At 42.7% G+C, this 26,131-nt stretch overlaps 1 protein-coding gene across 3 annotated transcripts in view; it reads left to right on the plus strand.

Moving 5' to 3' along the window:
- Positions 1-26,131, plus strand: part of AKAP6 (A-kinase anchoring protein 6) — a 451,051-nt gene that overhangs the window by 157,760 nt on the left and 267,160 nt on the right. For all 3 annotated transcript variants that reach the window (XM_036451362.2, XM_036451376.2, XM_045585282.1), the window contains exons 3-4: positions 7,942-8,193; positions 22,648-24,417. In XM_036451362.2, coding sequence (XP_036307255.1) covers positions 7,942-8,193; positions 22,648-24,417 — 2,022 coding nt within the window. The remainder of the gene's footprint in view (positions 1-7,941; positions 8,194-22,647; positions 24,418-26,131) is intronic.

The raw sequence follows: 26,131 nt of genomic DNA on the forward strand, positions 1-26,131 counted from the left end.
ACTAAAAAGAAAGGAATATAGATGGAATCTATAGATTAAAAAAGACTTAAAAGACATATGAAGTGAAACACTGACCAAAAGTAAATTATAGTATCCAGGCATGCTTACTTGGGTGATGAACCAATAGAGATACAAGAAAGGGATTGCCCTGCAGATCTGGAAGGCGGCCACTTTTGGAGGGACGGGGGAAGGGGAGGGGTCTGTGATGGGGAGGGACACATGGAGGTCCTGCGGGGGTGGCTGGCCACGTTCTATTTTTTGACATGGGTTGCTGCTGCAAGGCTGCTTACCTTATAATTTACTAAGCTTTGGGTTTCTGTGTGATATTTTGTTTCTGTTTCATTCTGTAATAAAAGTGTAAAAAACAAATAAACAAAACCACAACACAGGAATGAAGGAAGCCCATTAGAGAAACTCACAAAGCTGATGCTGCCTAGAGTTGATCACAACACTGTCAGGGGGGGAAATACAGTTGTGGAAAACTTACAAAGAGTGTAAGTCCTCCTGCAAAGACACCGGTGTCCTGTTAGCAGCGGACTACCTTCAGGTTGCCGCGCGGTTTTGCTCTTGCAGCTGTGTAGCAGCGGGCTTGCGTGGAGTCAGACTAGGTGGCCCGTTTCCGGCTCAGTGTGTTTTAACGCGTGGGGTCTAGAACACCAGCATCGCGGTGAGTGCAGGTTTCAGAAAATGCAAATCCCTTGGTCCCGTCTCTCTTTAGAAGGAGCAGCCCTGGAGTCTGCATGACCAGCAAGCACCCTGTGGAGCGAGAGCCACCATGACTTCCCTGCCTGTCTCTACTCGAAGTCAGTTTTATGATGATATCTGAGGGGAAGAACAGATCAGAGGAATTTCAGAGAGTTGGTGCCATAGGTGTGATTTTCACTAGTGAACGAACTTTTGCCTTGTTGTCAGGTAGAACACGAAACGTGAATGTGACTCGGCAATAGCTCAGTTAGAAAAACATTTTCTCCAGTGCGCAAGAGCAGTTGTCAGATTCTCTCTCATCTTTTTGCTCAGGGTTCTTCCTCTCTCACGGCAAAGCCTGGGATTAGGAATTTAAAGTGATATCCCAGTCAGTAAGTCCTCTGAAGCTTTTAAAATGACAATTTTATACTAACAAATTCAAATCAAGGAAGACAGAACAATCCAGATTTGGAGGTGGCTGGGCATGGCCAGACAGAAGTTGGACGTGGTCCTTTCTTTCGGAATGTAAAAGCAGACGTGTGAGGCCTGCCAGGTCTGTAGTCAGCGTTTTCATCCTCCTCTCTACCATAGTCACTCTCCCAAATCCACGTGCTCTGCGGCGCCAATCCGAAGCAAAACAGACGATACGATTTCAGTGACTTTTGCTGATTGAGTGCTGATTAGCAAGGATACACTCAGGAAACTGAAGCATGGTAACCTCCATCGTGTAAAAACTGCTGCTTGAAATTCTCTGCTACTTTTAGATAGTCCCTTGTTCAGTAAACTCTGCCATTTTTAGACAGTCTCTTATTCTATAAAATAACCATTTTAGTTTAAATAATAGAAAAAGATAAAAACTTAACTGTCTGACTAGCTCGCCATCTAACGTAATGGACTGATAGTGATAATTCCCATATTCTCATGCCAAATGTTTGTTCTTTATGTATCCAAGATTATTAACTCTATACCAATAACTCACACATAGCTCTTTGTAAAGTCTGCAGACAAAGAGCCAGGAAAGTTTAAATACGGGAAACTTCCTCTGTGTCTTCACTCAGAGATTTGGAAGAAACACCTACCTCTGGGCCACACATTAATAACTCCTAATTAATTGGCTCATTAAGGCGTCTCATATCTATCTCGCTGATTTACGATACAACAAAACTAAACTAGGACTTGTGTTTTAGGCATTTCTCTGACTTGTGAAATATAACATTTTATCTGATTGACTAATTCCAAAAACATCATTTGAGCACTGCCCACACGCATGGTGGTGTCCCAGCAGTGTGACGTGATTTCCCGCTTCCAGAAAGCTACAGTTTAGTCAGGGAGGTGGGCAGGTACTAGCTAAACGGTATCAGCAAAGTCATTTCCACATAAATAATGTCACTTCAGCTCTCACACTTTCAGAGTTTTAGCAATTTAAAAGGACAAACACTGTGTATAATCATAGAAATCTTGAAACTTTGAAGAGAAGTAATGTGTTGATCTTAAAAAGCCTCAGTCTCCCTCCTACCACACTTCATCATGTCATTCTCAGTGTGACAAACAAGAAACTAGGACCATTAGTGTATTTGCTAGAACAGTGACTTTCAATGGCATGCCACAAGAATTTTTAAAACATGCAATAGCAGACTATTTATTTAGGGGCACTGACTTCTTTTCCCTTAGATTGAAAAAAAAAAAAAAATAGACAACAGCCCACACAACATTAGCTGTCTGGTATGAATGAATAAAAATTATAACTAATTTTTTGTCAGGTCTGCAAAAAATATTTTTTGGTGTGCTATCGAATTTTAGTATTTAGTTTATGTGTGCCATGAGATGAAAATTGCTGTGTTAGAGGAAGGGAAAGAAGGGGAGCAGACTACTTTTGGGAAAATAAATACTCTGTCATAGGAACATCCATCAGTCTGACTTTCGGAGAAAGTACAGTTTTGATAACCAACAGAAGATGACATCAATAGTCTGAAATAGGATATTTTTGTATAAAGTTGCAAGTTTTAGTTCAAAAGGTTCATTTATTAGGTGTTTTGTTTTTAACAAGTAACTGGTGTTCCCTTGATCTGTATTTTAAAATATAAAGTACATGTTTTAGGTAAGACTCTCCTCTCAGCTTTTTCTTAATGAATAAATGAATACACACACACGGTGAGCATATGAATGGGCAAAGACACTTTTCTTTATTCATTTCTATAATTGCCAGTAAACAAAATGAGCAGTCGTGATGACATGGCATTTTTCAGTGAGACTTAAATATGTACTCGAAATATATCTTATATTTACTTCTCTTTTGCTTACTATGTTTAGAGCATGAAAACTCTTCATTCTCAATGCTTTGGATGAGATAGGGGTTCAAGAATTTTGAAACTCTGACGGAAAAAAGATGGAAGTGAAAAAAGAAGCAAGTGAAAAACTATATTTAAAAGTAGGCTTGGCTTTGTGTGTGTGATTTTTTTTTTTTTTTTTTTTTTTTAAGGAATACCATCTGAATGTGTCCTGCAGTAAGACAAATGCTAAGGCAAGAGTGTTTTGAGACAGTGTACCTATTTTTACAGGTAGAGATAGGGGGGAAATGGTTGTAGATGAATGAAGAAATGCCAAGCAGTTACTGTTTGTGCCTGTGGGGAGTCAGGTTGCAGGGTTGGGGAGATTTGCTGTGTTTTCTCATATGGGGATGCATGTCGGGAAGAAAGAGGCAGATAGAAGTGGGCGGGGCTGCGTTGGTGGTTAGTTCATGAAACTGGGATGCCACACGCTGCTTCAGGCCCTGGTGAGGAAGTTGCTGAAAGGGCAGGTTTCCTTCTAAATGCACAGGAGCCTTTGAGACAGGTAGTTTGGGGCACTCTTACAGGATGTCAAGCCATAGACACCAAATTTCACGAGGAAATCTTCAAGATGTTCTGAAAAATAAATTGTTGGAAGCAGGCATGGCAGCCTCATGGTGAAGCAGCAACCAGATCCTCTCCCAGGGACAATGAGCAACAGCTGAGGGGTCCCAGTCAGCATCAGTGCAGTAAGCGGTTAAGCAATCACAGGAAGGGCACCCTCATTTCTCCCCCGGACAAGGGACAACTGGGCATTCTGGTTAAATAGGTAACTGTTATCTCAACAGCCCTATCTTTCTGGAAGAAGCGACACAACCACAAAATATACAACAATCTTTCCCCAAAAAGGCACTGCTCCCACATAAATATGCAACTATAAAGAAAAATACTGACTCATCCGGCTGGAGTTTATGTGTAAACAGTCTCAGGTCAAGTCAGTGTTGTTACCGGCGACTTCAGGAGCCATCGGAGATTCCCGTCTCAGACGGGCAGCAACAGCTGCAGTTCTGAGACCACAACAGACCTAGAAGTTTGAGTGAAGTGGGCAGCTGGCAACAGAATGTCTTCGTGCATTTATGGTGTGAGTGATTCTGAAGGCTACAGGGGCTACTGTGGAGTCTGTGAATTAAACAACAAAATGGAGAGTCTAACTTATCCACAGCACAGTCATATCTATGGGGGAAAAAATCTTACTCAACTTTGAGGGTAGATTGTCTGAGATGGGCTCCAGTTTAACCTTGTCTCCTTTTATATTTGTCTGAAAATCCCATGGAAGCTATAGAATTCGGGCTGATGACTGTAGTGCCGTGACCTTCAGAGCTGCTCTCCTTATAATTTCCAACAACCTGGAGGGAGTGTGGGACCCAAAACCAATGTTTATATGCATTTAATAAGAGACTATAAATTTATTTTCTTTTCTGTTGTTATTTTAAAAGTTATCAAGCAGAAACGTTAACTTTCTTCTTTGGTATACATGTCTACAAATTTACCTCGTGCAGATTTGTGTAACTATCTCCACACTCACTATGCAGAACAGTCCCATCACCTTAAAAACTCCCTCAAGCTGACAACCTATAATATATTCATGCTCTCCCCACCTCTACCCCTGACAGCCACCCAGCTATTTTTCATCAACACAGTTTGTCTTTTGAGAATGTGTATAAATGGAAATATACTGTACACTGTGTAACCTTTTGAGACTGGGCAGTATATAGATGCTCCATAGTTTTTTTTTTTAATCCATTTTCTCACTTCAGTTTTGGTGTTTATGAGTAGACCTTCCTTTCATTTTTGTGTATACCCAAGCTTTCATTTCTTTGGTTATACACCCAGGCATGGAATTGCTGGGTCATATTGTAAGTGCATCTCCAACTTCATAAGAAACTGCTAAACTGTTTTCCACAGTGACCATCACTCTGCATTCCCACCAGCAGTGCAGGGAAGTTCCAGCTGCTCTGGAACTCCTCAGGCCCTGGTAATTGTTTTTCTGGTCATTCCACTGGGTGTACACCTATTGGACCACAGTAGAATCTCATTGTGGTTTTACTTTGAATTTCTCTAAAGTTTCATGAGGACAAACTTTTTTATGTGCTTATTTGCCATCATTATATTCACTTAAAATTTTTGTTCATGTCTTTTGCCTGTCTTATAGTTGGGCTGGTTGTTTTCTTATTGTTGTTTTGAGAGTTCTTTATATTGGTATATTCTGGATATAAATCATTTGGTAGATATATGATTTGAAAATAGTTTTTTCTGGACTGTAGATTATATTTTCCTTTTCTTAAAAAATATATTTTGCACAGCAAGAATTTTAAATTTTGATAAAGTAAATTTTTTAATTTATTTATGGATTCTGGGTAATATACCTTGTGTAGGAAATTGGCACCAAATCTTAAGTCCATAGTTATGGAGACCTCTCTGATACTGGCTACTCCCGAGAATGCTCTTCTCATCCCCTTGGTTATCTCCTTCAAGACCCTAACATTACTTCCTTAGAAGAGTATTCTTCCCCCTTCCTCTTTGCCCCTGTACACAATTATTCCCTTCTCCTCTGTGTGTCCTCCGTGAACACTTACCTTCTGGCTGCAATTTTTATTTCCATCCCCACCTCCTACCAACGAGGGCACTCCAGGGAGCAGGTTTTGGAACTATAACCTTTGTGTGCCCCAGCACATGGATTAGTACATAGCAGGTACTTAAGGCATTTGCTGAAAAAACAAAAAACAAACAACAACAAAAAACCCACCAGAAATAATTATCCTTCTATCCTTAATAATTATGGGATCGACTAAAGACAATTTGAGTATCTGTAAAAATGTTATTGCTTAAAGGACATTTAGAAACTATCTTCAGTTTATAATTATAGATTTCTTAGTCTTTGAGACATCTCTTGATTTAGTCATCTGAATGAGCTTGCTGAAGAACATTTTTTTCTCAGAAGAAGAAATATAAGACAATGAATGAAATCCATATAGAATTATGGGAAATTTTAAGTATTAAAGCTTTAGTAGACTGTAGGCACCTACTAGAAAAGAAGGGAACTAGTATGAGGGCAAAAGAGCAATGATCTGAAAGTGGCAAAGAAGCTCTGAGGCCTGTCCTTCCCCATCAGCTCTCTCCCTCCATCTCTCAGGTGAGACCTGGGCTAATAGGCAGCATCACTTGGGATGACAACAGGGAAGCAAGGTCCTTGGGCAGAGTCAGGGTTTGGTAAGACCAAGAAGTAGATAATACAATTATTCCCATAATTCTTCTGTGAAGAAGTAAAAGAGTGTTTTTACAATGGAATGGGGTTATTAGCCAGAGAAGCACAGAGAATTTGGAAGTGGTCAGCAGTGGGGGGAAGGAAGTTTTCTAAGGCAACACAGTACTACACAGAACTGAGCATCCTGAGAGGGCAAAGGAAGCAGGGCATGTGCTTTGAGGTGGTTGAGGTATCAGGAATAAGAGGTGTGAGGGATAAATGGATTAGATGCTCAAAGCAAGCATTAGCTGAGATCCTAGGCAGTATGGAATATCTGATGACAGCAGTTAGAGGCCTGCTTTGTTATGCTGAAAGCCAGCAGAGATAGCTAATATGAGTATAATTGGGTCCCATATGCTGATTAATAGGGTCATGTAGTTTTTGCCCTGAAGCTCTTCTGGACTGCAAGTGCTCAAGGGCCACATTTGTAAGAACTTCACTTAATTAGGACTCCAAAGTCTATTTAGTTTAAACTTTTCATCTGTTTCAAGTTGTTATTATCATCATCAGTTTGTACCACTGTCATCAACTGATTCTGGATTTCAAGAACTAATATTGGATCATTTATTGGAGTTGCACAATAATTAATATTCAAATTTCAGAACAACTCTCCATCATACTTCAGTAGATTTTTTTGGGCCTATTTTTACACATTGTTTAATAAGGTTACATTTTGTTTTTTCTTTAAAAAAATTCATTGAATTACATGGAATCAGCAGGCTATGTTTCCAGCATATTATAGAATGACTGTTTTGACACTCATGATAGGGCTCAGAACTCAAATGCTATCTTAAAATGTTAGCCTTACCAAAAATTATCCATTAAAACACAAACAAACACTGATCATCACTAAAACTGGGTAACTGAGCAGATTCAGCTGATGTCTGTATCATTTTAGTGCTTAATGGTCCCAAATTGCTCACCTAAATATCCCTATTGATGCTGCTCATCCCATGTAGCTGCCTCTGGTGGCACAGTGGAGTTTGGGAACTTGTAAGGGCAGGTGCTATATCAGACACCAAATCTGCATGCCTAGTAGTATGTGTGGGAGAGTTTGAAACCTTAAGTTCATAATGGTTCTTGATCTTCCTGAACAAACTATTTTGTCTTTCTTCATACTTGGGGTTTCTCTGGTTTTCTTTCTGCTTGCAAAGTATGGGATGAAACTTAGCTATCCATTATGAATTTAGGAATTAACATTCTCTGTGGGAATGTGACAATAGTTTCTTACATAAAAAACCCTGGGGTTCATTGACAAAATGTGGTAATTCCTATGAAACACAGATTCTAGCCCACCATTCTTCATGCTTGGTGTCTGGATGAAACACTGTGTATTCCATGGAGCTCGCCGCCAGCAAACAGAATAGCTGTTGGCTCACTTGCCAGAATCACAAACTGTAAATGAAGAGAACAGAGAGTGGGTTTGTGAGGTGACCTCTCAGCTTGGCATCTGGAAGAATTTTGGTATCTGAAAGAATCAGGCGTTTTGTGGGTTAGGAGAAGATCAACTTACCTGTGTGCACCAAAGGCCCGGTGCCCAGGGACACGGCCCGCAGCTGACAAAGGCCCACTCTCTGACATGTGCTCACCTGACCTGTTGGCCCTGAGGGTTGGTGTCAGGTGAAGAAGTGACCTTTTGGCAAACAAGTCATCCTATCTTTGCTTTGTTTCTTTCCCCCACTGCAGGACATTTGCGAAGATATTTCTGATCATGTTGAGCAAATCCATGCCCTCCTCGAGACTGAGTTCTCCCTGAAGCTGCTGTCCTACTCTGTCAACGTGATTGTGGACATCCACGCCGTGCAGCTCCTCTGGCACCAGCTCCGGGTCTCGGTGCTGGTTCTGCGGGAGCGCATTCTGCAAGGTCTGCAGGACGCCAATGGCAACTACACCAGGCAGACGGACATTCTGCAAGCTTTCTCCGAAGAGACAGCCGAGGTGGGTATTTTCTTTGAGGCCATATCATGCGTTGTCAAGCGTGACCTTTTGAGTATGCTTTCAGTGCAGAGCTGTGGGGCAGGAATTCTTTGTAGGTAGATAAGTAGGTCCTGAGCTGGGCTTTGAACCTAGGTATAGTGACAGAGGCTTGGTTACTTTTAATGTCAATGAAACTTTAGGTCAGAATTAACTCACTCTTACCTGATAGTTTGCTCAGAAACCACCTATAGTTAATTTGGGTCCTTTTTCCCTATTTAATTTATATTTATTGAGCACTTACTATGGGCCAAACACTAGGTGCTAAGAATATAACAGTGAACAAAAACATAGTGTTTGCTTTCAAGCAGTTTAGAGCCTAGTGGGGGATGTAGGCACATGAACAGACATTAAGGCCAGACAGCAATAGGTCCATATGACGCACTGGAGGACAGAGAAGGAGCACCTAATTCAGACAGGAAGTGAGTCTAATTTCCAGGAGTGAGTCTAATCTGAGACCTAAGGGAGAAGTGGGATCAAACTGGTGAACCGAGGTGGAAAATGTACAGAGGGAATGTCATGTTCAAAGTTGCAAATGTAAGAGAGAAAATGACAGGCTCAAAGAGCTACAGATAAAAATGGAGCAAAAGGTTCAAGGGACCAGGAAACAGGCTTTAAACTAGTAGGCAAGCGAAGGTGAGATTGTGAAGAAAAAAGCCATATTAAAAAGCCATATTGAGAGAACTGGACTTTAGTTTTAGGACAGTTTGTTCATGGAATGAACTTGATTAAATTCATGCTTTAGAAAAATCATTCTGGATGTAGTGAATCAATGAACTTTAGAATTTTAAACAATCAACATATTTAAATTTTTTTGTAGTCATATTAAGTGCATTTTAACGAATTCGTTGTTGTTACTCTTGATGCATGGTTTAAGAATAAATACTATAAATTTAAACCCAAATAACCTCTTTTATTTCCCAATAAAAAGCATTGTGCTAGCTAATTAAGCAGGGGCTGTGTGTGTAGGGAGATAAATAAGTAGGTAGGTAGATAGATAGTATATACCATATATAGATACATAGAGTTTGTATGTATGCATAAAGTCCCTTGGCTTTCTACACCCAGTTGGGAGCTATACTGTTGGTTTTGTGGAAGATATGTATTATACAAGTTTATAAGGAACTTATATGAATATATAAGATTAAAAGGCCTTATAAAGAGTGTTGCATAGTTCATTAATTTATTAATATTTTACCGGCTTCAATATTACCAATAAGCAAAACAGATCTTTGTCTAGTCTCATAAATAATTTATACTTATTGATTACCTATATATATAAAACCCTAATATGCAAATAGGCTGAACGGTAGACTAGCCAAACAACTGATTGCTATAGTGTGCGCTGACTACCAGGGGGTGCGCACAGAACATGGTGGGTGTTGGCCATGGCAGGATAGTTGAGTAGGTGAGAGGGAGCACCAGACTAAGGCAGGGCACTCATCACTGTCATTGGGGTGAGCCTCTGGTGGCTACTGAACATTCTTTGCATCCTTGCACTGACCCAGCTTGCACCTGCTGCCAGCACCCGGTGCCAGCCCCAATTGCTCAGCACCATCAGCTGATGCGAGCAGTGGGTGCTGGCCCTGATCATGTCTCAGGGGTTCTCCACCTCCTCCTGCTCCTGAGGGGTGATCAGGACCAGCAGCTGCCTCTTGCACCCACTGCTGGCAGAGGCCCAGCTCGCACATGCAGCTGGAGCTGGAGCTGCTGCTTTCAGCTGCTGCCAGCACCCACCACAGGTCCCGATCACCCCTGAGGGCTTCTCCACCTCCCCCTTCCCCCCCCCCTCTCCCCCCCCCCCCCCGCTCCTAAGGGAGGATTGGGGTAGCAGCCACCACTGGCACCTGCTGAAAGCACTGGCCCCAATTGCTCTGCCCCAACAGCAGATGCAAGTGGGGCAGGAGCTTTCAGTGTGGAGTGGGGCTGCTGGCAGACAGGGGCCTGGGGGCTGTGGTGGGAGAGGCTAGACGGGGGCACAGAGGATGGGTTGAGACCCACCCCTGGGCCCACCACAGTCTAAGGCCCACAGTTCCTTTCAAGGCCTCTAGTTATTTTCATAACAGTGATGATCTTTCTGTGGCAAAGAGCCTGGAAGTTAATGGGAATCAAAACCTATCAGGCTCACTTCTAACATTAAGTCATGACCTTTGTTTTCATTTAGCTTTCCCTTGTATTGTGACAGTGACTGAGGTGATATGACTTTGGCAGAGTGCTTGTGTATTCATATTCATACTAGAGGCCCAGTGCATGAATTTGTGCATGGGTGGGGCTGGCTGTGGGGAGGAGCTGTGGGCAGTGGGCCAGCTGTCCCTGCCCCCAAGTGGGGAGGGGACCTGATTGGGGGTCAGAGGCTAGGGGAAGGGTTGGGGGAGGTTGGCTGGCCAGCCCCACCCGATTGGTGTGGGGAGGGGCAGTCTGGAGTGGAGCTGGTTGGAGGGAGGGGCCACAGGCCAATCACAGTGGTGGGGCTGATCAGGGGTGGGGCCAGCCATGGGAAGGGGCTGTGGGAGGTGGGCCAGCCAGCCCTGCCCTGAATGGGGTGAGGGGGGCCGATTGGGTGTCAGTGGCCTGGGGGAGGGGCCATGAGTGGTTGGCTGGCTGGCCCTACCCCTGATTGGAATGGGAGGCCAATTAGGGGTGTAGCTGACTAGCAGGGGGAGCTGAAGGCCTGTGGAGGGAGGGGGGAGTCTATTGGTGTTAAGGCCAGCTGAGGGGAGGGACTGCAGGCAGTTGGCTGGCCGGCCCTGCCCCCTATTTGGGTGGGGGGGATGATCAGGGGCGGGGCTGACAGGGGAAGGGGCTGCGGGGGGATGGGGGTGTTTGGCTGGTGGTCCTGCCCTCAATCGGGGGTGGAAGAGGTTGATCGGGACAGGGCCAGCTGAGGGGAGGGTTGCGGGATGTTGACTGGCTGGCCCCATCCCCAGATCGGGCCAGTTTGCTGGCCACAGTGGGCATTATAGTGACTGGTTGTTCTGGTTGTTCTGGTGTCTGGTCACTGGCTTTTTATATATATAGATGGGGTGTCAGTCCCCAGATGCCATCTCTCTGAAGTAGGATCTCTAGAGGACCCTTGATTGGTACTCTTGTGCTTATAGGAGACTATGAAGAATTACTACTGGCCCACTCTGCCCTCAATCTGGTACCTATGAGGTGTATGATAATGAGGTGAAGATCATAGATGGGAAAGGTTTGTCTAAATGCTGAAGAGATCTTTCCTTAGATACCTACCTGGCATTCCTGACCTATGCATTCTTTTTTTTGTTCCTCCCCATGTGTTCTGCTGGCTCTGCCCAGCATCCATTAAACAGTCATTGAATCTTCCCACTTTCTACTACTAGAAGGAACATTAGAAATCACTGAGTAAACCAGTTCATGTTACATATTTGTTCATTCATTTAATAACATTTACTGATTGCCAACCCTTGTTGTTAGTTTTGTGGAATACGTTTACAATGCATATATTTGAATGCATAATCATTAGTGAAGTAGTATCCCAAGAATGATGAAAAACAATTAAGGTACAGGTACAGGCTGCTGTTTCACAGCTATGTTGCAAGTAAGCAGTATTAAGGCTTTCACAATGTGAGCTCTGTAATTATTTACAGATTTAATTGGAAACAATTTCATGCATTTGCATCTTTGAAGTCAGTGTTTAGTCTTGTAACAATATGCTGTAGGAGGGGGGAAGGAATAGTGAATTCTTAGCCATCTGCTTTGTGGATATTTTTCTATGAGTTAAAACACTGTCTCCCTTGTCATCTTTCCTGAAGCTGTGGACTTCTGATCTTATTTGTTTGTGTTTTTAGTGTGATTCCATGAGAACATTTCAAAGACTGGTTAGTTTTATTTGTTTCTGTCAGCACACCGGAATTGTGGGAAACCGGAAGGGGATTAGAATAAAATTCTTGGCTTTATCAGGATAAATTCAGCTGTGAAAGATTTATGGAATGAAGAGGGAAATGGCATAAAACATGCTGATAAACTAGAATAGTAAATGTCCTTCCAATAAAGGTGAGTGCATTTGTTCTTTTTGGAAATTGGTTGAGTTTCAAAGTCACATTAAAGAACAAATTTGAAAGTCAAGAAAGTGGCAAGTTTTCTCTCTTCATATCCTTGCTAAAACAAAATATATGATATTTTTACTTAAATATAGAGCAGACCATATCTTGTTAGCAAATTGGCAATCACCTTACTAAAACAAAACCAACCAAACAAATGAAAAACACTTTAGCGTAAAACTCACCATCCTATATAATAAAGAGCTAATGCGCTAATTAGACCAAACAGCAGAACAACAGTATGGACAAAGCCGCGGCTGCGAGGGCAGAGCACTTTGCATGAATTTTGTGCATCAGGCTTCGAGTCTATAATAATAATAAAAGCATAATATGCTAATTATTAGGTCTAGTAATAATTAATGTCTTTTTCTAATATTTTTTAAAATCGAATTTATTTAAACAATACAACAAAATTTAATCAACAATATAGTTGCCGTTGTTTTCTACTACTTGTGCCCAACGCTCAGGAAGCATTTTAATCCCTCTGTTGTAAAATTCTTGTGATTTTGATGCAAAAAATTCAGTCAATGCATTTTTGAGGCATTCTTCATTATTAAATTTTTTTCCAAGAAGAAAGTTTTGCAAAGAACGAAACAAATGGTAATCGGAAGGGGCAATATCAGGAGAATATGCAGGTTGAGGGAGAACTTCCCATTCCAACTGGCGCAGTTTTTCAGCAGTGATTCTTGCAGTATGCGGTCGTGCGTTATCGTGGTGAAGAATTACGCCCTTCCGATTAATCAGTGCGGGTTCTTTTTCTCTTAAAGCTTGGGCTAACCTTTCCAATTAGGCACTATACACTGCACTTGTAATGGTTTGGTTAGATGGTAAAAGTTCATAATGAAGAATTCCTTTAAAATTCCACCAAACACACAATATCACATCACTTTTTTCGCATGCAAGTCAGGTTTTGGCGTGGGCTGCGGAGCCTTATTTTTGTCCAACCATTGAGGCTGCCTTTTCAAATTAACATACAGCACCCATTTTTCATCTCCGGTAACAATTTGCTCTAAAAACGGCAAAGGTTTTGACGAGAGAGGAGCGAACTGCAAATTGTGACTCTTTGATTACGGTTGTTGTCGGTCAACTCATGAGGAACCCATTTTCCAAACTTTTGGACTTTGCCAAGTGCACGCAATTGATTGGAAATTGTTTTTTGTGAACAATTTATAGTTGTCGCAAGCTCTTGTTGGGTAATTTGAGGATTTTGCACCAAAAGAGCTTGAAGAGCTTCTTGATCAAAATTGGACACACAGCCTTGACCACTCTTGTCATCTAACGAAAAATTTCCCTCGCGAAATTTCTCAAACCAACGCTGGCATTTTCTGGCGCTAACTGCATCTTGACCAAGAGCACTACAGATGTTTTTTGCAGCCTCACTTGCTTTTCTTCCTACTTGGAACTCTTAAAGCATGCAGTGCCGAATATGCTCTTCATCCGCCATCTTCTTAGCCCTAGTTTTGCAACAAAAACCAAACCAAACACAAACTTTTTCAAGCAAAACTTGTTAATTGCACTTCACATATTCTGTAGATACCACGTGTTTGAAGGTTATGTCAATACAAGTCAACGCCAAGCAAGATTTTAAACGAATGTTAAAAAACGACATTAAGTATTACTAGACCCGATAGATTGGACGTCCTTCTGGATGTCCTTTCGGATGACCTTGTGGATGAAGCCTGAGCTGTGAGGGAAGCCAAGGTCCTAGGTGCCTGCCAGCAGCCAGAGGGAAGTCTGGGTCCTGGATGCCTGCCGGCAGCTGGAGTGAAGCCTGGGTCCCAGGTGCCAGAGGAAGCCGGTGCCAGCAGCCAGGGGAAGGAAGGCCTATTGTTGTATGAATTTTATGCAACAGGCCTCTAATTGTGTAATAATATGTTATACTGAAATGTTCTGTAGTTCAGTTACTGTGATAACCATTTTTTATTGATTGCTTAATTTATTAAGGGTAAGGGGTATTAAAAATAGTTCCATCTTATAGATGGAAAAACAGTTTAACAAAGGTTAAATGAATGCTTTGTAAGGAAATAGGATATAAATCTAGGAATCCTATATAGTAAAGAGGTGATATGTAAATTAACCCTCATGCCTTCACAGAGGCTGCCTACAACCAGGCCGGCAGGGAGGTTAGTGAGAAATGACCAGACAACTGAACAAGCAGACTGCATGGGGCGACCAGGCCAGGAGGCCATGAGGGGCAACCAGGCTAGCATGGGGGGCAGTTGGGGGAAGACCAGGCTGGTGGTGGGGGCAGTTAGGAGGGTCAAGGAGGGGAAAGTTGGGGACAACTTGGCCAGCAGGCAGGTGAATGATTAGGAGCCAGCGGTCCAGGATTGTGAGAGGGATGTCCAACTGCTAGTTTAGAGGATCTGGCCTACATCGGCAGTCAGACATCCCACAATGGGTCCCGGATTGGAGAGGGTGCAGGCTGGGCTGAGGGGACACTCCTCCTGTGCATGAGTTTCATGCACCAGGCCTCTAGTGATTAAATAAAACAAACAAAACCAGCTTTTAACTGTTCTCTGTTGTAATAATAATAATTCTTCCCCCCTCTCTTCTGCCCTCCCTCCCTTCTTTCCTTCCTGCTTCCCTTTCTATTTTCCCTAAATATTTATCAATTTCCTATTACATATAAGGCACTGAGATCCATGGGATGAAAGGAGCTATTACTCTTCTTTAATAGGTGATATTATTGCAACCATTTTACAGTTGAGAGGACTGAGATTGAGAGAGGTAAAGTCACACAAGTAGTGCTAATTATTAACAACATTGACACAGTAACAAATATTAAGAACTTATTGTATGCCAGGTGGTGTGGTAAGCACTTCAGATAAGTAGTTGCTGTGAGAATGCATCGGTCCTTCCAAAGCTCTCACACCACAACACTCTGTGTTCATTTACTAGTACTTATTATGGGCAATTTATAGTATGAAAAAGTGTGTGCTGGATGTGAACTGCATGAGTTCTGGCACCAGATTATCATCATTTTGTACCTCCCACTGCACCTGATGCACATCACTAATTGTAAAAGTTTAATAAGTTGAGTCTAATGAAATAATGCAAATCATTACTGCTTTAGGTATAGAAGAGGTAGCTATAACTTTAGGTTGGGAGACTGGGGCTAATCATGGAGATTAGTTATTTCACTCATGATTTTAGCTGGTAGAAAATGGAAATTCTTAAGACTTGCTACTATCTGTATATATAAAAGCCTAAGGGACTGTTATGACCCAACAACCAGAACAGCTGGTCGCTATGACACACACTGACCACCAGGGGGCAGAAGCTCAACACAGGAGCTGCCCCCTGGTGTCAGTGTGCTCCCACAGGGGGAGCACTGCTCAGCCAGAATCTGGCCCACAGTTGTCGAGTGCAGCTGCAATGGCGGGAGCCTCTTCCGACTCTGCGGCAGCACTAACAAGCAGCAGCAGCAGGCATAGCCAATGTTGTGCCCGCCCCGGCCTGGGCTCCTCCCTAGCTGCCTGCCACTTGTGCACTGCTACATCTCCTGGGGGTTGTCTGACTGCCAAAGGCCTGTGGGATTGTGCCTAAACCAGCAGTTGGACATCCCCCTAGGGGTCCCAGATTGCAAGAGGGCACAGGCCAGGCCAGGGAGATCTTAAAATTTCTAAATTATGAGTATTAAATCGCATGTTCAATTGGTTGCAAAATGTAGTGCTAAAAAAAGAGAGAACTCTAGAAAGGCATTTGGAACTAGAGCCTAAGTTACTTAATTATGGGTAAGGAACAAAGCAGAATTTCCTGTTTTGTTTTTCAGGGAGGGATTTTTTTCACATTAAAAATGCAGTCTGAATTAAAAATAGTTACCCATGAGTGACAATCCACAGATGTTGGCCTGGGTGGGAACAGGTGGGGGAGGGTTTACTTTGGAGCATGAATTGTTTTTGAGTGCAGTATTTGTTTTTCAAACAAAGGACTGGGTAGGGGAGGGATCTTCAGGAGAAGACCTAGGAAAGAGGAGCCATACCCTATTCTCTGATATGTGGTCTCATGAGTGACCCTTATTTTTGAGCCAGACAGTTGCCTGGTCTTTAGGTTCTATGACCACAAAAATGGGGACCAAAGCTTTACCAGGGCTGCTGTGTTTCAAACCGATCCAGACGCAGGTAGATAACACTTTTAGGTTCCCAAGTTTTACCTGAACTCTCAAATTCCTATTTCTTTACCCATCATACAAACACTTTTTCTTAATGCTTCTCTAACCTCACTCAAGTAGCTACAGTGCTGTGCCTTTATGATAAATCGAGTAGAATATAATGTAAATTTCAACTAGTTAGTAATTTAAATATCAACTAATGGGATAGCTTGGAACTTAACCATCATTTATAACACATTTAAAAAAAATATATATTTTAACTGATTTCAGAGAAGAAAGGAGAGAGAGAGAGAGACAGAAACATCAGTGATGAGAGGATCACTGATCAGCTGCCTCCTGCATGGCCCACACTAGGGATTGAGCTCGCAACTGGGGCATATACCCTGACCAGGAATCAAACCGTGACCTCCTAGTTCACAGGTCAGTGCTCAACCATTGAGGTCTGGGTTATAATACATTTTTCAAAAAGGAGTATACAACCTGCCTTTAAATTGGAATTCCCAACATTACTGGATTTTTCCATGTACAAGGCATTATTTTTTTCTAAAATCATTAGACTAAAAATTGAGGGGCGTCTTATACACAGAAATCAACTGAGGAGGGAGCCTCCTGGGTGCGTAGCTGCCCATACCTTGTCAAACAGACTTCCTCCAATCACGAGCTTTATTGTTACTGATGTCAGCTGATGCCATAATTGGAGGTGGAGGTGGAGAATGCACAGATACTACAGGGACCTTAGCATTCTTAGCCCATAAAGATGTCAAAAAATGAAAAGATAAATACCGGTAAGCGATTGTCATACTCTGCAAAATTCAAACTGAATATAATCAGCTATGCAAAAGAGCATGGAAATAGAGCTGCAGTGAGACAATTTCTACCTCCTCCCACTGAGTGTATGATCAGACAGTGAAGAAAACAGGAAGAACAACTCCTTAAGATGCCAAAAAAGAAGGCCTTCAGAGGAAAACCAGCAAAATGTTTAAAATATTGATTTCTTAATTTGGGGTTGGAAAAGTGGGGACCTCTCATATATGGAAAAATATGGTACTTTCTTAAAAATTGTATAAAGTGTGACTTTATTTGGCTGTCTCATTCCTTGGTGATTTTTGGCTTCTGACTTTGTTATTTAAAGATCCTGGTCCAGGTATGCAGCATTAAAGCCACACAATTCCATTTAGATCATTTTGGCAGTTAATACTGTTTTCTCACTTTGTGCAGTATAATCGCCATAAGGGTATCTCTCATTTTGAAAAAATTTCTTCCTAAATATACTTGAATAGTAAAATAATCATATGAGTGAACATTCATTAAATATCTATCCATGTGTCAGACTTGTATTTCTTTTGAGTCTCACAATAGCCCCATGACATGGCTTATCATTATTCCCTTTTTACAGATGAAGGAAATGAGGCTTAGCAACATCAAGTTACTGGGTCATGCTCATATGGCTAACTAGTGCTAGAGGTAGAATTTGACTCTGAAGCCTGGGCTTTTCATCACTGGAGTCAACTGACACTATATAATCAGAGGAAGAAATTACATGAAGGCATAGAGATACATTCCAAATGTCATCCATCATTCATTTACTGCAGGGGTAGATAAGGCCTGCAGGCCTTAAAAGGCCCACAAAATCATTTGGTCTGGCCCTGCCAAGGCATTAGCAGTGATTAATTAAATATAGCAGGCTAATTTTTAAGTTGATAATTTGGTATGGCCCTTGAGTGATCTTATAAATAACCAAATGGCCCTTGGCAGAAAAAGGTTCCCCGCCCTGAAATTTTATTCAACAGATATGTCTTGGAGTGCTATGCAGATCACTCTGCTAAGTGTTGCAGTATCCTGGTGAGTCAGCTATTTTCTATGTGTTTTATACCGTTGTGGTGCATACAAACTAGTGAGAGAAACAAGGTAATTAAAGAAGTATTTATTTAAAGTTTGAGACAAATTCTTAAAGGAAAAACAGTATCTACACTAATAAAAGAGAAAGGTGCTAATTGACCCTACCTCTGCTACGACCACCAGCTAATCAGGAGTGATATGCAAAGTAACCTAACAAAGATGGCAGGTAAATTTGCATATGCAAGTGGGGCAAGCAGCACCAAACACTGCCTGTGGGGTACAGGCCATGATCTGGGACTGGGCAGGCAGGTGGCAGCGTCTCTGGGATCACTGATTGTCCCTGGGCTGCCTAGGGACACCAGTGGAGCAGGCCAGGTTGAACATTTCAATGAAAATGGATGCCTGCGCCCTGCCCCACCGCACCCCATCCCTGGCGAGGAGAGGGGAGTGGGCAGTTAGGAGGCACCGGGGCTCAGAAGGAACTGGCACAACCTTCAGAAGCGCTACCAGGAAGAGGTGCTGAACATGAGGATGCCGAGGGCTGGCTGATGGAGGCAAGTGAAGGTGCAGAGGAGGCAGCTTTCACAGGTGCTAAGCTCAAAAAGTGCATCGACAGCCTAATGGACGAAATCACCTTTCTGAAGAAGGTGCATGAAGAGGAGATCACCTAGCTGCAGGTGCAGAACCAGTACGTTCAGATCTCCGTGAAGATGGACATGTTCTCCAAGTCCAACCTCTCTGCCGCGCTCAAGGACATCACATCCAGTAGGAGAAGCTGGCTGCCAAGAACATGCAGAATGCTGAAAAATGGTACAAGAGCCGCTTCACCACCACGAGTGCTGCCAAGAACACCTACTTGGTGTGCGCCAGCAAGGACGAGGTGTCCAAGAGCCACTGCCTGCTCAAGGCCAAGCCCCTGGAGGTCGAAGCATGCCAAGGCATGAGCAAAGCTCTGGGAAAGCAGCTACAAGAGCTGGAGAATAAGCAGAACACCGACGTTAGTGCTATGCAGGACACATCAACAAATTAGAAAATGAGTTGAGAACTACAGAGAATGAAATGGCATGATATTTAAAAGAATACCAGGACCTCCTCAATGTGAAGATGGCTTTGAACATTGACATTGCAGCTTACAGGAAACTTTTGGAAGGTGAGGAGACCCAGCTCAGTTTTACCAGCCTGGGAAGCAGAGCCAGCGGCTACTCTCAGAGTTCCCAGGTCTTTGGTCGATCTGGTAGTTTACAGACCAGCTCCTATTTGATGTATGCTCGCTCCTTCCCTTCTTAATACACCAGCCATGTCCAGGAGGAGCAGATTGAGGTAGAAGAGACCATTGAGGCTACAAAAGCTGGAGAAGCTAAGGATGAACCCCCTTCTGAAGGAGAAGCTGAAGAGGAGGAGAAGGAGAAGGAAGAGGCTGAGGAAGAGGAAGGAGAGGAAGAGGAAGAAAGTGTCAAGGAAGAATTTGAGGATGCAAAGGAGGAAGAAGAAGGTGAAGGTGAAGGAGAAGATGCCCAAGAAGCTGAGGACAAGAAGAAAGATGAAGGTGCTGGGGAGAAGCAATCAACCAAGAAGAAAGATTGAGCCCCCCTTTCCTTAATTATTTCAGGAATAAATCCTCCTGAAACCAGGTCAACCCTGTCACCAACCAAGCAGTAGAGTTCCCGATACAATATGAATTAAGAAGTCAATATATGTAACATTCTGAGGTGACTCAGGTTGGGCATTAAATGTTGTGCTATGACTTTTCTCCTTATGCAGAGTGTCTGTTTGCTTGCAGAGAGGCTTCCTGGCTTGCTGCCAGCCTGTGCATGGTCCACGCTTATGAGTTCAGGATCTGTGACAATGTGAACAATTCAGATGTTTACAATAAAAACACATGAATACACGAATGCACTAATGTTAATCTTAAATTTCATGGAAAAATAGTCCTTTGAATCTTTGGTGGTTAGAAATTAAAGACCTCAAATCATGTGCAATAAACAGAAAATAAAGTTACACTGAATGACAAAACAAACAAACAAAAACAAACAAAAATAAAAACATTAGGGGCCAAGAAACATTCAAAGAACTGCGGAACCATTCCCAAATCAGGAAGAGATGTCACAGGGTGTATATTATTGCTACGAATATAGTATTTCCTACTACTTACAACATATACAATGTAATGTATTAGATGCCTTCCTATCGCATGAAGTATATATTCTCATAGAGTAATACTGGTAGATATGTTATAGTTATGGCAGTATGTCATATTCTATCTATATTAATAAAAGGGTAATATGCTAATTAGACCATGAGACCTTCCAGACATCCTTCCGGACAAAGCCATGGTGGCAGGGCCAAGGCAGAGGTGGTTAGGGGGTGATCAGGCCAAGAGGGGAAAGCAGTTGGAAATGATCAAGCAGGCAGGCAGGTGAGCAGTTAGGAGCCAGCAATCCCGATTGCAAGGGGCTTGTCCAACTGCCAGTTTAGGCCCAATACCATAGGGGTCCCAGATTGGAGAAGATGCAGGCTTTGCTGAGGGACACCCCCCCTCACCCCACGCATGAATTTTGTGCATCGGGCCACTAGTAGTTTTATAAGAATCTACAAGAAAAGATTCTGACTTAGGTGAAGGTTTGGAATTTTGAAGAATACAATTTAATCTGAGGTCTGAGGGGTAAGAATCCATAAGTTACAGGGTATTATAGGTGGGAAACTTTCCTAACAAAGGAAATAGCATGTGTGAAGGCCCCGAGGCAGGAGGACACCATGGTCCAGTGAAGCCAGGGAGGGGAGAGTGACTGGAAAGAGATTTCTTCATGTTTGTTCTTGGAAGGCTTTGGGTTTACTTAGCAGGACACTTAAAGAGCTTTAAGCAGAGAATTAACAGTAACAGATTTGTAAAGGTTACTCTGGTAGCAATGTGGAGAACAAATTGCAGTAGGGGCAGTTTAAAATAATACCTAATGAACCACAGAAAATTACGGTGCCGAGGTCAGAGTATGGACTTGGCCCTTAATTGCAAGGACATTTGCTAGTTATGCTCCTTCTTTTGGCTCAGGCTCTGGTTATATAAAACAATAATATAAACCCCACTCCAGAAGAAAGTTGTTGGGAGATTTGAATGAAAAAGAAATAGTAGCAATCAACCATCCCCATTAACAGAGGAGGAAACGAAGGTTGAGATAGGTGAAATTATTATTTATCTGGATGATGTAGAGTGAGAGTGAGGAAGTAGGAGATAGAGGCAGGTTAAAGGTCTGGAGGAAGAGAACATTACCAAAACACAGCAAGCAAACAAACAGAGAAAACTGAGAACGCGGCATAAACTGGTTGAAGGGACACAGGGTCCAGCTTCCGTTTGCTCACCTGGTTTCTCCTCCAGGAGAACAGAGGTCTGGGAATATGACAGATCAGTTTTTATCCCTCCTTCATCTCCTAAGGGACTAGATTAGACCAGGTGGTCCTTCAGCCTGGTTTGCATAATGGGGTTCTTTTCGTCCCAAACAAATTGTCAGTGAAAAATCTGTTTGCTGAGTGATGTCAGAAACTGCATTAGTAATGCGACAAAAACCTTAATTGCATAATTAAAGATTAAAAAATTTTAAAATACTTGCTTGTACTACTATATTTTATTTTTTAGCTTAGAGAAGTTTCAAACTGGCCTACCCCAAATTATAAATAACAGTGGAGGTGGGCACTTGTTATCGAATATATACAAATGGGACCGGGGGTGGAGGTGAAAGGGTGAGGGGAGAAATGCATGCAGAGTGAGGGGACCCAAGACGATAAAGTTTTGATACTCATTAATGTTCTCTAGAAGTTCGGCTGTTTAACCTTCGAAAGGGCGGGGAGAAACAGCAGCTAGTCTTGAAGTGCTTTTGTTATAATTTTACAAATTCATGTTTCACCTTCCTGGGATTTGTGAATATACATTTAACACGACAGACTTAGTACACTTTAGAAATGTTTATTGAGCATCTACTATGAGTTAGCCAGTTGTGGTAGGTGATGGAAGTATAGCAATAAGCAAAAGAGACATTCATGGAGACGTTACTCCTACATTGATTTGTTCCCAGAAGTTTTATTACATCATTTAAGAAATGTTTATTAACTGAACAATGCATTATTTTAAGATAGAACATGAAGGCAAGAACGGATATTTTTGGGTTGACCTTGACCATTTCTATCATAGCTTTATTCTCTAAATTAAAGAAAAATCTTTGAATATTTAAGGACAGGATATGATATAAAGTAATGTGATAATGGATTAATATGTCATTCTGTATGTCAAACCAGAAGCAAGGGAGACTGATGCATTTTGACCTTCTTAGCGGCCACTGCTGAGATTTCATCTGAGCAGCCGCTGGGTGTAATTGATGCTCCATTTACTGAATCCACTGCCATTGTCTGTTCCAGGGCCGGCTCGATTCTCTAACGGAAGTGGATGACTCAGGGCAGCTAACCATCAAATGCTCCCAAAATTACTTGTCTCTGGATTGCGGAATTACTGCATTTGAACTGTCTGACTACAGTCCAAGTGAGGATTTGTTCGGTGGCCTGGGTGACATGAGCCAGGTCAAAACCAAGCCCTTTGACTCCTGGAGCTACGGTGAGATGGAGAAGGAGTTCCCTGAGCTTATCCGAAGTGTTGGGTTACTGACGGCGGCCACTGACCCCATCGCTTCCAGCTGCAGCGAGGCAGTGAGTGAGGAGGCTTCTCAAGGTTCCCTCTTGGCAGATGACAAAGGTGGGTGTGAGGAAAGCAAGGCTCCCGCTGGTGTCACTGTCAAGGAGCAACCAGGCTCAAAGCAGGGCACGTCGTCTCTGGGGGAAGCCCCGACAAATACTGCTCAGTCCCCTTCGGAGACCTCCAAGCAAGAATCCAGTCCTTCCTCCCAGTCTGGAGCAGAGAACCCACAGCCTCTTCCCTGTGAGAACGCAACCCCCAAGCGACCCATCAGAGACTGCTTTAATTATAACGAGGACTCCCCCACACAGCCCACGCTGCCAAAACGAGGGCTTTTCCTGAAAGAGGACACTTTTAAGAAGAGCCTGAGCCGTGCGGACGGAAGGAGGCGGCTGGTTGATCTCAAGCCCGAGATGAGCAGAAGCACCCCTTCCCTGGTGGACCCTCCTGACAGGTCCAAGCTCTGCCTGGCGTTGCAGGCATCCTACCCCAGCAGCCCTTCGGCGGCCAGCCAGTCCTACGAGTCTCTGCACAAGATGGGGGCTGGGAATCTTGAAAACACAGTCAAAAGTCACATCAAAGAAATCTCCTCCAGCCTGGGGAGGCTCAACGACTGCCACAAAGAGAAACCCAGACTTAAAAAGCCACGTAAGGGCCCAGAAGAGGTGCCTCCGTGTCAACCCCCTAAAGCAGAAACTGGTTCAGGCAAGCAAACCGAAATCACCAGGGGCTCCCGAGTGCCCAACGGAATCACCGCCTGTACATCCAAGGCCGTGGAGGGCCCAGAAACCGATTCTGCTTCTGCGTCCTCCCTTGAGCCGTGTACTCAGAGAAGCTGGAAGGCCAAATTCCAAGTGCAGTCAGAAACATCCAGTTCCCCACCGTTTACTCAAAGCAGCGAATCTCCTATTGGCTCGGACAGTCTCATGTCTCCGGTCCCCCTTCTTTCAAAACACAAAAGCCAAAAGAGTTACTCCTCCTCCCCAAGTCACGTCTCCAGGAATGGTCAGGTCGTGGAGGCCTGGTATGGCTCCGATGAGTACCTGGCACTGCCCTCTCAGCTTAAGCAGACAGAAGTATTAGCTTTGAAGTTGGAAAACTTAACGAAGCTTCTCCCTCCAAAACCCAGAGGGGAGACCATTCAGAATATCGATGACTGGGAACTGTCCGAAATGAATTCAGATTCTGAGATCTATCCAACCTACCATGTCAAGAAGAAGCGTACTAGGCCAGGCAGGGTGTCTCCAAGTTCATCCAGTGACATCGCCTCTTCGCTGGGGGAGAGCATCGAGTCTGGGCCCCTGAGTGACATTCTCTCTGACGAGGAGCCGTGCATGCCTCTCTCTGGCATGAAAAAATACGTGGATGAGAAGTCAGAGAGAGCTTCATCTTCTGAGAAAAACGAGAGCCATTCTGCCACAAAATCTGCTTTAATTCAGAAACTGATGCAAGATATTCAACACCAAGACAACTTTGAGGCCATATGGGAAAAAATAGAGGTAAGCTAGTCTAATTAATCTGAGTGATTTCTTACCTTACCTGATTTTTGGAAGTAAAGCTGGGAAAAGTGCAACTCTCCCCACTCATATAAACTGTGTTGCTATTTTTGGTAAACATAACTGATTCTCCAAAGAAAGAAAAAGCACATGATCACTACATTGTGATAGAGTACCATGTGTCATTCAGAACGGCCCTTGTCAATGCATGAACTTGATGTACCCCTACTGGGTATAGAGTTTGTAATGCCCAAACTTAACACAGCTCATGGTGAATGGTGGGATCCCGTGGATGGAATACAGAGTAAAGCAGAGCAGTAGCTGTGCAAACACCGGTGTCTCAGGAATACGTGAATAGAATAGGCCAGTTGCCCTCAGTGCTTTTTCACTTGTTTGTTCTAACTGCAGAATAGCTTCCCCAACTCCACTGTTTACTTCCTGTAGAAATAGACCAGATACTTCTAATTTTTTTGGAAACTTTATTTTTCTTCAGTCTTTCTCCTCTTTGAGGCCCCTGGCTGATAACCATGCTACCTATTCTCTGTACCACCAATGGGCTCTGAGATGGGGACTTGATATTTTCGGTAAATCTGTACTTTTAGAATGAATTACTAGATGTGGTGAAATCTTTGAGAACAGGTATCAGAATTCTCAGGACTGAGCTTTTTACTATAGGATGTGACTTAAGACTGGATAAAAATATAGAGTAATCCCCCTTATCCACAGAGGATTTGTTCCATGACCCCTAGTGGATACATGAATCCGGCGACAATACCAAACCTAACTATATACTACTTTTTTTTTTTACACATACATACCTATGATAAAGTTTAATTTATAGCTTGGGCACAGTAAACAATAACTAACAAGATAGAAAAAATTGTAACAGTATACCGTACTAAAAGTTATATGAATGTGGTCTTTCTCTCTTAAACTATCTTATTATAACTATTTCTTACTTGCAGTAAATGGTTTAGTGTCACTCATAATAGGGTACCTCTTGCTGGCGTGTTGGGTATAGGCTCAATGTTTTCTATTGTAATACATTGCTGTCAGTTGGAAAATGCTTTTTGTTTATTTCTCTCACCCACAAATTTCATGTTTTTTTCCATTACACACTGGAGCCATAACTTTTACTGTTGGAGGTGTGACTGCAAAACAAGCATGGGTTTCTTTTTCCTTCTTCACAATCTCATGGATAAAAGATGTATTCTTACTATAAATTTTAGTAACCCAGCATATGATTTTTCCACCTTTTATTATTAAGTAGAGAACTTCTACCTTTTTACCTAAAGAAAGAAGTTTAGGGTTTCTCTTTGGAGTATCTGAATTGCCAGCATCACCAGCTTGTGCTTTGGGGTCATTATTAAGGAAAATAGGGGTCACTGTGATACCATGACAGTCAAGTTGATGACCTAGACAGCTTCTAAGTGACTAATGGATGAGCAGCGTATTATAATGTAGACACACTGGACAAAGGGATGATTCACATCCTAGGCAGGATGGAGTGAGATTTCATTATGCTACTCAGAACAGTGTGCAATTTAAAGCTTATGAATTGTTTATTTCTGGAATTTTCCATTTAATATTTTGGGACTACACTTGACTGTGGATAACTGAAACCATAGGAAGTAAAATCATTGATAAGGGGGAACTGCTGTAGTACATATGGACAGAATAACCTGTAGGAAGAAAATGAAGGTATATTAAAAAAAGA

The sequence above is a fragment of the Pipistrellus kuhlii genome, unplaced genomic scaffold, assembly GCF_014108245.1.
Source record: "Pipistrellus kuhlii isolate mPipKuh1 unplaced genomic scaffold, mPipKuh1.p scaffold_m20_p_1, whole genome shotgun sequence".
Classification (NCBI taxonomy): Eukaryota; Metazoa; Chordata; class Mammalia; order Chiroptera; family Vespertilionidae; genus Pipistrellus; species Pipistrellus kuhlii.